The following is a 14,994-nucleotide window of genomic DNA, read 5'->3' on the forward strand; positions in this document are numbered from 1 at the left end:
CTTGCGGCACTGCTCTAGGCATGGCAATGTTGGTCTGGCGGTCGGTCGGTCCACCACTTTGGTGCAGACTGAAATATCAGCTATTTGATGGATTGATGTACAGACATTCATGGTTCCCAGAGGATGAATCTTAATTGCTTTGGTGATCCCATGACTTTTCATCTAGCGCCAACAGCAGGTCAAACTTTTCACTTGTCCTGTGAACTATCGCAACATCTACTGAAAGGATCGGCACACCATCTTGTACAGACATTTATGGTGCCATGATGATAAATCCTAATTACTCTGGGGATCCTCTGACACCATGAGCTTCACATTTGTTGTTTGGAGTCAAAGATGACATCAAGATTCCTACAGGGTAGGGTTACACAATGAGACAGTGCACTGTCTGGACCTATAATTATTGCCTATGATGCTGCTCCTTCTGGTACACTTTCTCAAGCAATGCGTTTCAGCAATCACACTGCATTGTCTTTAGAAAACGCACATTCTAGTTATCATTAAGACCATGTAAACTGTACAGGCAACCATGGGGGAATGAGCATATCTTATCTGATATTTGAACCCTAACCCACATCCTCTGAGACTTTAAGCACCGACAAGTCCCTTTTCAGCAGACCCTTAACGGATAATTAGCTTTGCAGCAGAGACAATATTAATGGACCTATACTGTAGTTATCTAGTGTACTTTTTGTCCCTGACAGTGTGTAAGGTTTATAGAGAAGATTCTGATGATATACTGAATCCAGAATTATTAACGGAAATAATTTTATTTTCATCTGAACTATTACATTTAGATTAAAATTCAAGTCAATCATTGAACATCAGCTGTGAGGAAACATTCCTGCTTTCTTACAGCCAAGTCAATTAAGTCTGCATCGCAGTACACAGTCGCTTACCTCCTAGTGTTATTCATAGAACTAGCTGCTTACACTCTTAAACCAGAAGATTAAATTGACTTTGTATGAGAGGGAGAAATTGTTAGAAAGCTGCTTAAGTAGTATATACTAAATGTGTGGATGCATGCTCCTCATATTACGCAAACATCAAAAACAGCAAAGTTAAAGAAGAAATACCACCAAATCAGTCATAAAAGCATGTGAAAGAATAGTCAGTTACTACAAATTCAAACTTGCATAAAGTGGCATTGATTTTCCCAATTTACAGCTGCACAACATGCAAAAGGGGGAAAGAAAGAACTCCCTACAAATTAACTGCTTCTTAATTGTGCAACGCATTAATTTAGATGTCAAAGGTACATGAATAGCATGTTTGTGTAACCCGACTATAACGATAGCATTAAACAGATCGCAGGGTAGGCTATCGATGTACAGGTATGAATGCTGCATCAAAACAAATATGGCTGTCAGAGAGCAATTACCTAGGTAATATGTGACGATAAGCACACCGCTGATCATTTACACAGCTGACATTTGGAATAATGGGTGAGACGAGCAGTGCCTAGAGCACCAAAACCTGTCTATTAACCTTTGAGGGAGAGTACAGTATGCATGCAGAGAGAGAGAGAGAAGGCATCTACAGACAAAACAAACTGTGCTGAAAGGTGCTTCTACTGTGCCTGCTGGATTGTTTCCAAACTCAAAGTCTGACTCATAATGAATCACATGTCACAACATGCACCTGCATCTTATTTAAATGAACAGTGGCGTATCATATGGACGCTTCTGGTGAACACGGTAAACACGACCCCATTTGAAGGCAGCAAATGACAGTGTTGTGGCTTTGATCACTTTAAGCATGAACATGTAGAATTTCTACTTCAAGGCTTCAGTGGAACTGTTGGGTAACAGGAGCACCTCGCAGCTACAGTATGTCTTCATCGGTACAGCCTGGATGTTACAGTAGCAGGATGATCAGTAGCCTGAGCATCTGACTTTCTGCTGCAATCCTCAGTGGACCCGCATACAAGTCTGCTTTGAAACGGACATGTTACATAGTATGGGGATGTTCATAGTATCTACTGATCCCACTGCACTAAGAGTAGCTGTTGTTTGATTGTAGAGTAGCCCTGAATATAATAAATAGTATGATTCTACCAGTAAAGGACACACACAGTACATTTCACCTACAAACTCTGTTATGACTGTCAGCACACTCTTGTAGAAGGGTTCTTTTGCACAAAAATGTTTCACAATTGCATCCTAACATTTAATAGCAGGTTAAAATATTAGCCACATTCTAACATTGTATGAGTGTTTCTTGTAGGATAGATATGTTAACACAAAATATTTATACACACTATATATTAGGGTGGCAGGGTGGCTAGTGAAATGTCTTGACAACTTTTGGATCGACTGCTGTGCACCAGATATTCAAGGTCCCTAGAAGATAAATTCTAATGACTTCAGTGATCCCCTGACTTTTCATCTACCACCATCTTCAGCTCAAAATTTCAGTTTGTCCAATGATAAGACGCTAAATTAAGATGGTGAAGCTGGTAAACATTACCTGCTAAACATGTTACCATTGTCACTGTAAGCATGATAGCTTGCTGATGTTAGCATTTAGCTCAAAGCACAACTGTGACCAGGTACAGCCTCAAAGAGCCTCTAGCAACTGTACTGTGACTTAAAGTTGTTGGAATCACATACTGTGTTACAGATGAAGGAAACAACCCCAATCAACCTTAGGTTTCACAGAAATTGCAGATAAAAGGTATATTGGTCTCACTTAACCAATTCAGGGACTAGGAACATCTACCTTATGAGTACAGTATGAGTGCAGCTACATTGGAAACAAGGGGTCATAAATGGCGCACGATTAAAAGGCTTCTTCCATCAATGCATCCATTTGTTTTCTGGCACTTATCCAGGTATGGGTCACAGTGGCAGCAGGCTAAGTAAGGTTGCCTTGATGTCTTTTTCCACAGCCATGTCTTTCAGCCCTTACTGGGGTTATAAATGGACACATTTGAACATGGGTTGGATAATAGGTCATGTGAACAGCATAATGTACATTTGATGGGAATGAACTTGGTAACCACCATTGGATTCATTTATCTGCAGTTGTGTGAAACAGGATTATATTCTAAGATTAAGTAAGTACTCCAATAAGGGGTGAAATGTATCATATACATATATTTGTTATATATTTGTGGCCAACGAGCAACACATCTTAAAGGTCCATTCCCTTAGATTCCTACAGAGCTGAGCAAAAATAGAAATTCTGCCAATGTGTGATTGATCAACATGCTTGTGGACCCACTAAATTTACTGTCAACAATCATTCAGAGTTCACTTTACTGTTCGTTACCCGGAATAATTTATGTCATGCACCTCAGATCTTCCTGGCAAAAGAAAATGGACGAGTCAATGCTCACATTAATTCACCGTTTTCTACAGCTATTTGAAATATAAATGCCTCCAAAGGGTTGCTTTGAGAATTGGTACATTGCTGCTTCGGGCTGACAGAATGGCTTTAAGCTTTTTGCTATTTTTTAGTGATTAATTAAAACTATTTGGTGCTTGCTTGTGAGCTATATTAGCAACTTTTCAGTCAAATGGCTTGTGGTAAAAAAAAATTAACAGTGGGCAGGTGGTTCCAGAGCCTGGGAGTCTTGTCTTAAGGGAAGACCCTTAGAACCAAGTTTACGTTGAGGAATGACACAAATAGTGCTGCCTAAGGAGTACAGCTGAGCACGATGCCTTGAAGGGGATCTGTACAATTTTAAAACAAGTCCTAAACTGCACTGGTGTCCACTGAAGTCAATCTATACTTTAAGTAACAAGATGTCGCTTCTGGCTGGCCGCAATATCTTGGACAAACTGTAATCTGGATGTACTATGCTGGCTAAGACAGCTTTACAGAAGTTACAATAATAACTAAAGTGGATATTAGTGCCGGTTAAGAGAGCTATTGGTAAATGGTAAAGGGACTGTACTTATATAGCGCCTTTCTTGTCTTCCGACTACTCAAAGCGCTTCAACTACATATCACATTCACCCCATTCACACACATTCATACACTGATGGCAGGGGCCATCAGTTCAAGGAAAGTAAATCATTCACACACACTCACACACCGAAGGCACAGCCCTCGGGAGTAATTTGGGGTTTCGTGTCTTGCCCAAGGACACTTCGACATGTGGGCTCGGGGAAGCAACCTTCCGACTGGTGGATGACCCGCTCTACCACTAAGCCACAGTCGCCTATTGAGACATAAATGAAATTCAACACACAGGGAGGATTCATGAACTTGGCAATGACCTCCTCAAGGGGAAGACATGCCTAACACATTCTCTCCTTTATTTCTTCTATTTTTCTCAGTGCCTGTACTGTAAATGGCAAAGCCTTTCCATACGAGTGAATCGCTATAACTGAACACCATCAACAAAACAGGAATAATATTGTAGGAAACTCATAAATTACAAATTAAAGTGACTGTTACTTTGCTCAAGGCCAAGTGACTGCTCCAGAGTGTGACATGCACTGTAATCAAATCTTTTATTTCTCTAGTTCTTCGTGTTGTAAAGGAAAAATCCACCCCGAAGCAGAATTTACATGGTGCTATTCCAAAGATTTTAGACAGATGAGTCACTCTGTACACACACAGAAATGTCTTCCTGTGCTGGAAACGATAGCATCGAGACTTAACTTGATAACATCATGTGATAATTTTGGTGTTGGTCCATTGACACTCAATGAATACAGTAAGTGACTTAACATAACTTGTGTTTGAGATATTTCATCCAAATGACTTGTATATGAATGTTACGGTTGTGAACAAGAAAATGTCCCTCTGATGAAGGTTGAAGACTAAAATGTCACACTCTTCATTTTTGGTTAAATTTTCCATTATGGCTGTACATTATTTAGGGCTGTACATTTCCTAAATGTTTCTTTTTCTTGTCGCTACAGCCCAGAAAAATCACAGTGGCTGTTTCACTGTCTACTGAGCAGCTACAGGATGTGTCTAGTGATGACGTAATCACCTGAGCCTGCCTATGTGCTGTTCAGCTTCAAAAGAAACAGGTTTAAATTCACAAATTACACTCATAACATATGTTCTCAATTGGATAAAATCGTCAAACAGGCTGTTTCAGGCTGATTTTTGCTACAGTAAGAGGGGTGCTATCAGACTTGCTGCTGAGAATACATTTGTATGTCATTTTCTTTCTTCATCTCTGCCTACACGCAGCCAAATTACTTGTACATAAAACAATGCACATAGTGATGGGGGTGTTTATGTCTTCATGAAAAGGAAAAAATATAATGGTAACTTCAGAAGCTCAGAGATTGGATTCATCATTAATTGTACACCATACTCACCAACAATCTGACAGGCAGTTCTTAAATCTCTAAATATGTGCACCAGTAACTGCCATCTGATGAGTTATGGGCTGATACAAAGCACTATATGCATGATGACTAGTAGCTCATTTCAACAGCAGGAACTTTTCCAGGAACCATTTATGAAACCCATGACCTTTGACTGCATTCCAACTGCAGGTACCTAGATCAAGTTTTGGTTTGCTGGCCTTAGTTTCTGCTTCCTAAATTGCCCGTACTACCGAGGGAGTACTTTCAGATGGACCACGCAACCACAGAAAACATACATGGATGTCTTGGTGAATCGGTTTCGCGAGGGTACCTACCATGTGGCCCAGTTGTTCCAACTGTTTATAATACTAAATACATTTTTGTGCTCCTCATATTGGGTAATCGCCAACAGATGAGACAGACCCCGCCCCCCAAAAAGAGAGAGAATATTTTAAGACACTGTGTCTCTGTTAACAACCCCGCAGAACAGCTTGCATCTGAACTAAAACCTATACATTTTTTTATTTCTGAAAGCAAGTGTGTTGATGGTGAACGTGTACATGACAAGCCAGACGTACAGTATGAAGGAAAAGATACAAAGAGTTGTCTCCCTGAGGGCAGCATGCTGACAATGATGATACCAAAGATTACACTGGATGGACCACAAATCTTGCCCACAAACTAGGACCTGTGGGAAAATATCATATCATACTGATGTGGCCCGTATGATATAATAGGTCTTTAAAACCAAACTAAAGACCAAGCTTTTCACTCACGCTTTTTCTTAAATTAACACTGTATTTGTACAGTATGCTTGTTTGTATTTGTCTATGTATTTTTATGTGTGTGTATGCATGTATGGATGTTTATTTGCACCTTTTTGCTGTTTTATAGCAGCAGCTATATTGTTTTTGCTATACTGTTTTTTGTACATGTGCCACATGTTCATTTGCACTACGGGACTATTTATTTATACAAATACTGCATCATTTGCACTCCAGTACCATGTACTGAATACTGCACTGTTAACTATTTCTGTCCATAATTTGCACTATTTAATATTCATTGCACTACTGTTCTGCCCGGTCCAATTCATTATTGTACATATCCATCAGTATACTTCTGTTTATAGTAATGCCATCTGTATATAATGTCCATAGTACCACTTGTTAAATATTTTCATAATACTGCTCTATCCTGCATTTATCCACACACTTTATATTCTGCACTTGCTCACTGCACTTCTGGTTAGACCTAAACTGCATTTTGTTGCCTTGTACTTGTACATGTGTAATGACAATAAAGTTGAATCTACTCTAATCTAACCTTTTATGTTGTTTTTATATAAAGCACTCTGAACTGCTTTTGTATGATATGGTGCTATACAAATAAACTTGCACTGAATTGATGCGAGTATGTGGCACAATTACACACCAACATATACACACACACTAAGACATCAGTTCACAGTGTCAGAGCGGAAAGTACTTTGCCATACGCTTTCCCATCTGTCAGTGCAGGAGAACAAGTTCCCTGCTGGCCAGAGGGCCTCCAGATGTGGGATCCAGATGTCCTGTATCACTGATCTAACGGATGTCAACAAACAACATTCAACAAACACAGTGCTGAATAATTCTGTTTGACCACTTAAAAAATATTGGAGATTATTACCTGTTCATTGGTTCAGTAGTGACTAAGGACACTCAATTATGAATGTTAACCTTTACTATCTCTATCTCGTGTCTTTCTAGCTCAGCTCAGGCTGGTTTCTCTGACATAACTCTACCGTACATGTGGCCACTGCAAGGATATGATGCTCCAACAGATGCCCAGCTTGCTGTTGATCTGGCAGCCCTGAGCATGCTGTCGCTCCTCCTCCAGCTGTTTGGGGTTAGTGAAGCGAGCTGTCTCCTGGTCCAGCTGTGGGAGACTCTCAAAGTCAAACTTGTCAACCTGGATGGCCATCCTGCAACAGGAGATGGAGAGGAGAAGCACTTACAGATACAAGTTTCTGCTTACATGCAGTCCATTTCCATTTCAGTACTCCTACATTCCCTACTCAGAGAAATGACACAATGCACACACTTTGAGGTGGGCAGCTAACTACAAATTACCTGGACATCCATCTCCACAGGTGGCCAACTTGCAATAAGAGGTTCTTATAAAGGCAGAGTCTCACTCAGAATCTATCTCAGTATTTTAAGCCTTGATAAATCACTGTTTTGACAGGCACCACACTGAGCAATGCAAATGATTTCTCAGTGAACATACTGAAGAGCTGCGGCCACATGTGCTTAGCAATTTTTATTCTGCTTGAGGCAAAACACAGTGGATCTATGTATTGAACTGTAGGTTCATCTCTGGATTCCAGTTCAGAACACAGCTCCCTGAGGAGTCCGTTTCTGATGCACTGAGAGGACGATGAGAGGATGATGGGCAGGAGCACAGTCAGACTGAATTTCACAGTAGCGAGCACATGACAATCATTACAGGTGATCTGCTGCCTCACCTTACTGACATGCTGTATTGCGAATAATTAATGAAATTACACTACAAGGAAAAAACTGTCTTGATGAGTCCAGAGACAAACATACATCAAAGTGAGGTGGAGGAGAAAAGCCAATGCAATTACCATTTTACGGCCTTTACAAGAAAGCAGAACACAAATTAAATAACAATTAAGACTTCAAAACAAAGACGAAAGGAAAGCTCCTGCTCTTGCTGCGACACACTCAAATACATCCGCCTTTGAAGATTAGTGGTACTAGGCTTATGTCACTGACTGAAGTCCCATCTTCAGATGGGCGCTGCTTTTCATACAGTCATCATCAAAAGCCTGAAAAGTCTAAAAATACCACGTTGCAACAATGCAAATGGACCCTAAATGGGAAGACACTATGTGGCAAGGCCTGGTTCTCTTTGGACAGGTAATTAGAGCCAGACGGCCACATTCAAATTGACACTTCAAATGGCGACCAATATGGAAAGGAATGTTTTCAAAGGATTAAAACCAAGCATTTAATGTTACAGCAATGAAAACAGTATTTCATATTTCCTGTAAATTTGATTCACTGTAACACTGACTTCATGCAAAATTCGCTGCATGTTGAATTTTCTCATTAATAACATCCTTCATTTGAAGGGATTTGATTTGTCAATTTGAGTGGTCTGTCTGCATTAGCTGCTAACTCATAAACCATTTTGACTTATATGCTACACATAAAAACCTAAAAGGGAAATGGATTTTTGAGGCCTACAGATATATGAAGTCAAAGCTGCTGATAGCTGCTAATATGAGCCAGTATTTAGCTTTGGGTGATTTTCAAGCATTTAGAGTAGGTCTTCAACTAACAAGTATTTTCATTGTTTATAAACTGCTGATTCTTTTTTCCAATTAGTTTAGTCTGTAACAGGCATAAAAAAGGTGATGGATGTCCATCACAATCCCTCAGTCAAAGGCGGACAATGTGTTGTTTTGGTTCAGTTCAAAACCCAAAGATATCCAATTCATAATAATATAAACCACTGAAAAGCAACAATTAGTCTATTAATAATAAAACTGTCAATTCATTTTTAAGTGACTGTTTGGTTAATCAGCTAATTTCAGCACTAGCTTTGTGTCTTCCCCAGAATTTGCATTTTGGATTTCACATTCATATAAGCTATTGGTGTAGCAGTAAAGCAGTGTAAATAAAGAAAATGCAATATAAAGTATAAGCAAGTCCATAGAACAGTCAATGCGAAGAGACCCCAACCAACCCCCAAAGAGCCTCCTTTTCCCATTGATTTGATTGTGGAGTCTTTCAAGGATTAGGCCATATCTGGAGACTAATCTAGCCTATAACAAGGCTTTTAATAAAAACCTGTGTGCTGAGCTGGGGCCTCCATGGAACATCTCCAGGCCTAATTCCCAGTGCATTGCACCTCCCTGCCTCCCTCTAGCCCCTCGCTGATAACAGCCTGCTTGGCCTTCATTTCCCTGGCCAAGAAAGGCGGCAAGGGTAGATGGGAGATTGGATGGATGGATGGACCGATTTCACCCAAATTTCTATCTGTTCAAAAGGGTGAGCTGTGAATCAGTTAGCGTTCAAATAAATCCTACAAAGACATGCACAGATGAAGGCTAGACCTGCAGAAATAGGCAATGTTATTCGTGTCCATGCATACAGTCTATTTTCTTGTCCACATGGGTCAGTCATCGGGGCTTTGTACTGGCCATGTGGCATTTTTTCAGGTGCAAACAATGTTTTCTAGCCTGCATCCACTTGGTATTTCGATGACTCACAATGAGCTTGACTCTAGGTGAGAGTAGTGGCAAAGCAGAGGTGTGGAACAGAAGATTTGTGCTTGCTCAGAGCAAGCTGAAAGCACATAGCAGTCATGTTCAGTGCTATTTTCATGGCTCTGCCATGCATGTTTGAACAGATCCTACCCAAATATTATCATTCAGTGAATAATATTTTAGTTGAATAACTGTTATATAAAACTGTCAAGCAGGAAGATATAAGATTAAATTCTATGTATACATGCAGTTGTGGATGGAATGACTATTATGGTGGTTATAACCCTGTCTCCTACAAAATACATTTTCACAAAAGTAATTTGCTTTGTCAGTGGAAATGGGTTTTTTTTTCAGTCCAGAAAGTTTTTCATCCCTTGCTGCAGTATGGATGAATGGTTGGGTGTACAAAGCACAGGACTTTGACAGTGGAAACTGGGATTTGAGCCCTGCGTCCCACGTGTTGTTATGCCACTAAAACTCAAGGTTAAGGAAATATTGTGGTTTTGGTTAAATTTGAAAACTTCAACACCTCATGCCTCAAATCAGACCATGCACTTTCCCTAACCTTAACCAAGTGCTTTGAGTTGCCTAATCATAATAGTAAAAATGTTAATCATGCTTTAGCTCCCAGGCTTAGATTAGGAGAAACAAATCAAGTGAACGTTTTGTGGACCAGTATAAATGTCGTCAGGGAACAGTTTTCAGATACACTCAGTATAGACATTTTTTTCTACATACTCATGCTGTTAAAAAAACAATTGTAATCTAGACATTGTTATGTTTCCTACAAAGCGTACATGTATTTGCTATTGCATATTAGTTGAATATGACTGTAATTTTTAGGAAAAAAAGTTGGTCAGAAAGTGGGGATCCTGATTTCTTTATATGTAGATGCCAGTACATGGCTCATGGAAGGGTTTCCCACACAAGCTTTTCCCAAGATACAACTCACTTCCCTGTGCATAATTATCACACACAAATATTAATTGCTTTCATTTACAGAAAATCTAAAGCAATTTAAACTGGGGACATCCAGATAAACTTTTTATTTAAGCCCCTGACCCTGGTTTAAGAGCTGCTAACTATGCGCATTTGCCAAAAATGTTTTTCCCATTCCCACATTAACTTCCAATCGTGGGACCCATTATGCATGCACATTAGCAGAGCTTACTCCATGGGCAGTTGAGCATGGAAAATAACCAGCCAGTACAACCAACAATTGCTTAGCACTTTGTTTAATCACTTTTTATTTAGTCAAATTATGTTTCAGTGCATTGTGTGCAATTTACTGAGGAACACAAATACTGCTTCATTCATCATTGAAAAACATTCAAACTTACTCTCAACTATGGGCAATTTAGAAAGTCCAATTCACCTGATACACATGTCTTGGGACTGTAGCAGAAAACCAGTGCACCTGGAGTAAGCCACTGCGAACAAACTGGTTAATGGATCTGAACCAAGGACCTTCATGTTGGAGGAACGTGGCTTACCACTGAACCAACCAAAGAAATTGAATATTTCCAGTAGTTTTTGCACTTATCTTGTGTATCAACTCAAAAGAAGAGCTACAGATATGTATTTGGGTGTATAGCAGAGGTAACTGAGGTTTACAACTCTTTCATTTTATTTTTATGCCGAAAAACGAAAAGCAAAGCAGACCTATATCACTAAATATCATCTTGTCCACCAGGTGTGACTTCTGACACTATATTGCTAATTACCACCATCATGTTATAAGCCGTGGCAGTGAAGCCATTTTAATGGCAGTAATAGCACCAGCCGGTCACAGTGAAATGACCCCTTCCTAATTAAATGCTGTGTTGCCTCAGACGAAAAGTACATGATAATCACATTAAAACATATGGGGTCGCTTTTATCTGACCACTGCAAAGCCATGAATCATTTCAACTACGAGGTCTATAAACTCAACCATGAACACACAGTAACAGTCCGTTCTAACACGTCAGTGCTGTGCAAATGCAACTACTGTTGCTGTAGTATAGCAGCGAATAATATACTGCTATTAAGTGTAAAGATATTTAACATATTTGTGTGAGAGGTTTTTTAGTTGTCTCTGTCACTTGTTTCTCTAGTGTTTGATTGTGAGCATGCTGTGAGCAACGTGTACAGTTTGATATTATGCCCCACACAGCAGAACAGAGCGGCACATCATTTGCAACCAACATTTTATCAGAGCCTTTTTACATCTTTTTTTAACAGCCAGTGATTGTGTTATGTCACAGGGGAGAAGCTGAGAGCGAAGAACGTACCCAGTGTGTGTGTGTGTGTATGTTTTCACAAAGAGGGTTATTTTTACCTCACGTGCAAGAGCTTAAGGGCGGAGATCCATAGAGGCCTGTGCAGAGGCAGGCGAGAGCAACAGTCTATTTTTAGACTGCGGCTGACTCTGTGTAACCCTTTGTATGCAGCGGCTGCAGCGGCGCTCCATCCATCCACATCTCGCTCAATACGATGAGCTGCAGTAAAAACAAATCCTTACTGCCAATTACTGTATGCGGATAGGTATCCAAGAAGGCTTCTGTGCAGACAATCTTCTAATGCGCTGGCTGTCATTAAAATTGAGGCTTTGTAGACTACTACTAGGGTTGACAGACTGAGCTATTTTCGTCTCTGCTGCTGAAACCCAGAAGCTCTTTTGGGGCATTTTGCCATTATTCGACAGCACAGTAGAGAGAGGCACGGCACGGGGAGATATGGATATGAACGGAGACGTAGCAGTTTGTAAATAATAATACATTGCTATGTCCGTTACTGTAAGTGGACTGGATAATCCAATGACAGCACAGGGCTTAATGTAAGGTCAATAAAGTTACAGGTAACTGGAGAAGGAAACGGCTGTAAGTCAGATAAATCTGCTATAACTATATTTGGATTTGGTGGTGATACAGCATTTCCAGAATACCAACAATATAAAAACATGACTGTGTCAAATGACTACCGAGAGGTCTAAGGCAGCTGGATTGAGTGATTCTAGCAGTAAAGTACTGTATGAAGGACATGTGAGTGGAAAAAAGATCTTGATGTTCTAGCACCTTAACTAACCCATCTCCAAACTGCCAACAGGGCTAAAACGCCCCCTAGGGAACACATTATTTCAAGAAAATGTGAAAGAGGGAAAAAGAAAAAAACTGCTGCAGATGCTGAGAAAATATGACAGTGGTGTGAAGCTGGATCCTAAGGAGAGGTTGGGCTGCAGCAGATGTATATCTCAGCAGTCAGCTCTCATCTTTGTCAGAAAACATTGTTCCTATGCCCTATCCACAATGGATGTGTGCGTTTTTATTGGACATGATATTGTTCATGGAATGATCATGTACACTATTTCGACTGGGTGAGAAAAAGGCCACTTTGATTTGTAAGCGTTGCCATAAAAAGTAGCACAAGAAGGGGAAAGGTGGTCACCATGGAAACAAGCTTCGTTTAAAAAGCTCGTGCAATGAGGCCTGTCTGCCCTTGCGCGCACCGATCCGGCAGAGCCAAAAGGCATGGCGAATGGAGAGGAGACATGGCTAAAAATGAGAAACTGCTGCAGTGAGCACTAACCCCCCACTCTACTACAGGGGGTATTACTGAGCTGGCCCTGCAATGATAATGGTGGACGGCAGTGGGAACTAGTTAGCGGCTAGAGGTTGATGCTGTGATGAGATGTAAACCCCCAACGGCCTGTTCAGATCCTCGGGGAGACACAGCTGTGGTGTTGATGCGGAGCGGGGATTGTGATCAAGACGGTCTGAGAGCAACCTGCTGCTGGCAAAGAAATGGACACTGGATGACTTTCAAGACTGAAAGCACCCGTACCACTGAATGTTATCTCTATTACAATGAAAAATATTGAGCTTTCAAAGATGAGGTTGAGTTTAAAAATAGCCACTCACTGCCACAATACCTTACACATCTGCTTCGGCAGTTTTAACTTACTTACTATGCGTTATTTTAGAATTAAAGGGAGTAGTTCACTCAAATCAGAGCTTGCAGAATCTGTAACATATTGAAATCACTTTCATCTTTTAAAAAAGCCTGTTTATTAATGCTAGCCCTGTTTCATTTGTTTATCTCTCTTTTTTATTTGATTTTATTGTGGTGTGTTTTATTGTATTTCATTTTCTGTAATCTATCTTTTTACTTGATTTTATTTGCCTGCAATGCTGAGATGTGTAATCTTATTCTTTCCATGTAAAGCACTTTTTAACTTTGTTATGAATTGTGCATTATAATTAATGTTTTTTGTTACTTTTGAAGGCTTGTCATTGTATGCTGGTGACACAAAGCAGAAAACGCACCATATTTTAAGTGTCATTCTTGACCTTTGAAAAGTAGCTCACTGAGCAAACTCCATCTGCTGAAGAACACTGTGCGATGCTGTTGGGGGCTCCAAAAAAAAAAAGCTAGTAAGTGGACCTTATTTCCCCCCCCAAACATTCCCCCCCCAAACATTCAGATTTGATGCCATTGCTATATGAGATCTACTGGTCATTCAAGAATAGTGCTGACATATACAAAGGTGAGTAGCAAAGCAGAGTAACTTGGGAACAAAGAGCTGAAAGGACCAGAAAGGTCCTGGAAGACACTGATGATGGGCTGAGAGGGATCATATCACAAGGAAGTGACCGAGGAAGTTCCCTTACTGGTTATATTTATACAGCTAACAGCTAGAGACAAGTGCATCAGGGCCTCTGCTCTTCAATTCTGATAATTAGATACTGTTCAAACGCATCAAACACATCTCATACAAAAAAAATCACTCACTAAAGGATTTGACTGACTTGCAGTCAAACCCACGTAATCACAATGCTTAAGAACTTGTTTTATGGAAATGACTTTCCAGCCTGACATCTTGGACAAAATGTCTTATTTTCGATTCATATTAATAACAGACACTTTAATTTGCTCCGTCTCATCATAATTCGCTCATTAGATCAAAGATTCAGTCGCAGAAAGGTCAGGGCTGTCTGACGGTACAAAGGATCACTCCATTTTCCTCAAGTGAAAGAATATAAAGTAAGTGAGAGAGCGGTGCTAATTTACATGCTGTTTATGCAGTGCAGTGACCATTAGAGCCTGATCATTTTTCTCAGCTCAAGGTGGTTAAAAAAACTGCCACCGAGGAATAATTGTAGGGTGACTTAGTCATTTCGCCAAAACCAGACTTAATGTGCATGGTGAAGCATACTGATGAATGAATGTTACATTTTACAGTCTCACTATCAAAACTTTTGTGGTCATAATTTCATCAGAGATATCTAACAGAGGACTTTTCCTTTTGCATTAAAACACATCTTTGTGATGTATTTCACTAGGAATGTTAATGATTAATCCACTATCCGTTAATCACTGTTAATAATTTGATCCATCAGAAATATACTTACTAGTAATGTGCTGTGGTTTTGCAGTACTACCTGGTTGTGTCAT

At 40.0% G+C, this 14,994-nt stretch overlaps 1 protein-coding gene across 3 annotated transcripts in view; it reads right to left on the reverse strand.

Annotated features, from left to right (window-relative positions):
- Positions 1 to 14,994, reverse strand: part of trappc9 (trafficking protein particle complex subunit 9) — a 212,126-nt gene that overhangs the window by 71,477 nt on the left and 125,655 nt on the right. For all 3 annotated transcript variants that reach the window (XM_044171437.1, XM_044171439.1, XM_044171438.1), the window contains one exon: positions 7,092 to 7,245. In XM_044171437.1, coding sequence (XP_044027372.1) covers positions 7,092 to 7,245 — 154 coding nt within the window. The remainder of the gene's footprint in view (positions 1 to 7,091; positions 7,246 to 14,994) is intronic.

Source organism: Siniperca chuatsi, linkage group LG17 (assembly GCF_020085105.1).
Source record: "Siniperca chuatsi isolate FFG_IHB_CAS linkage group LG17, ASM2008510v1, whole genome shotgun sequence".
Lineage (NCBI taxonomy): Eukaryota > Metazoa > Chordata > Actinopteri > Centrarchiformes > Sinipercidae > Siniperca > Siniperca chuatsi.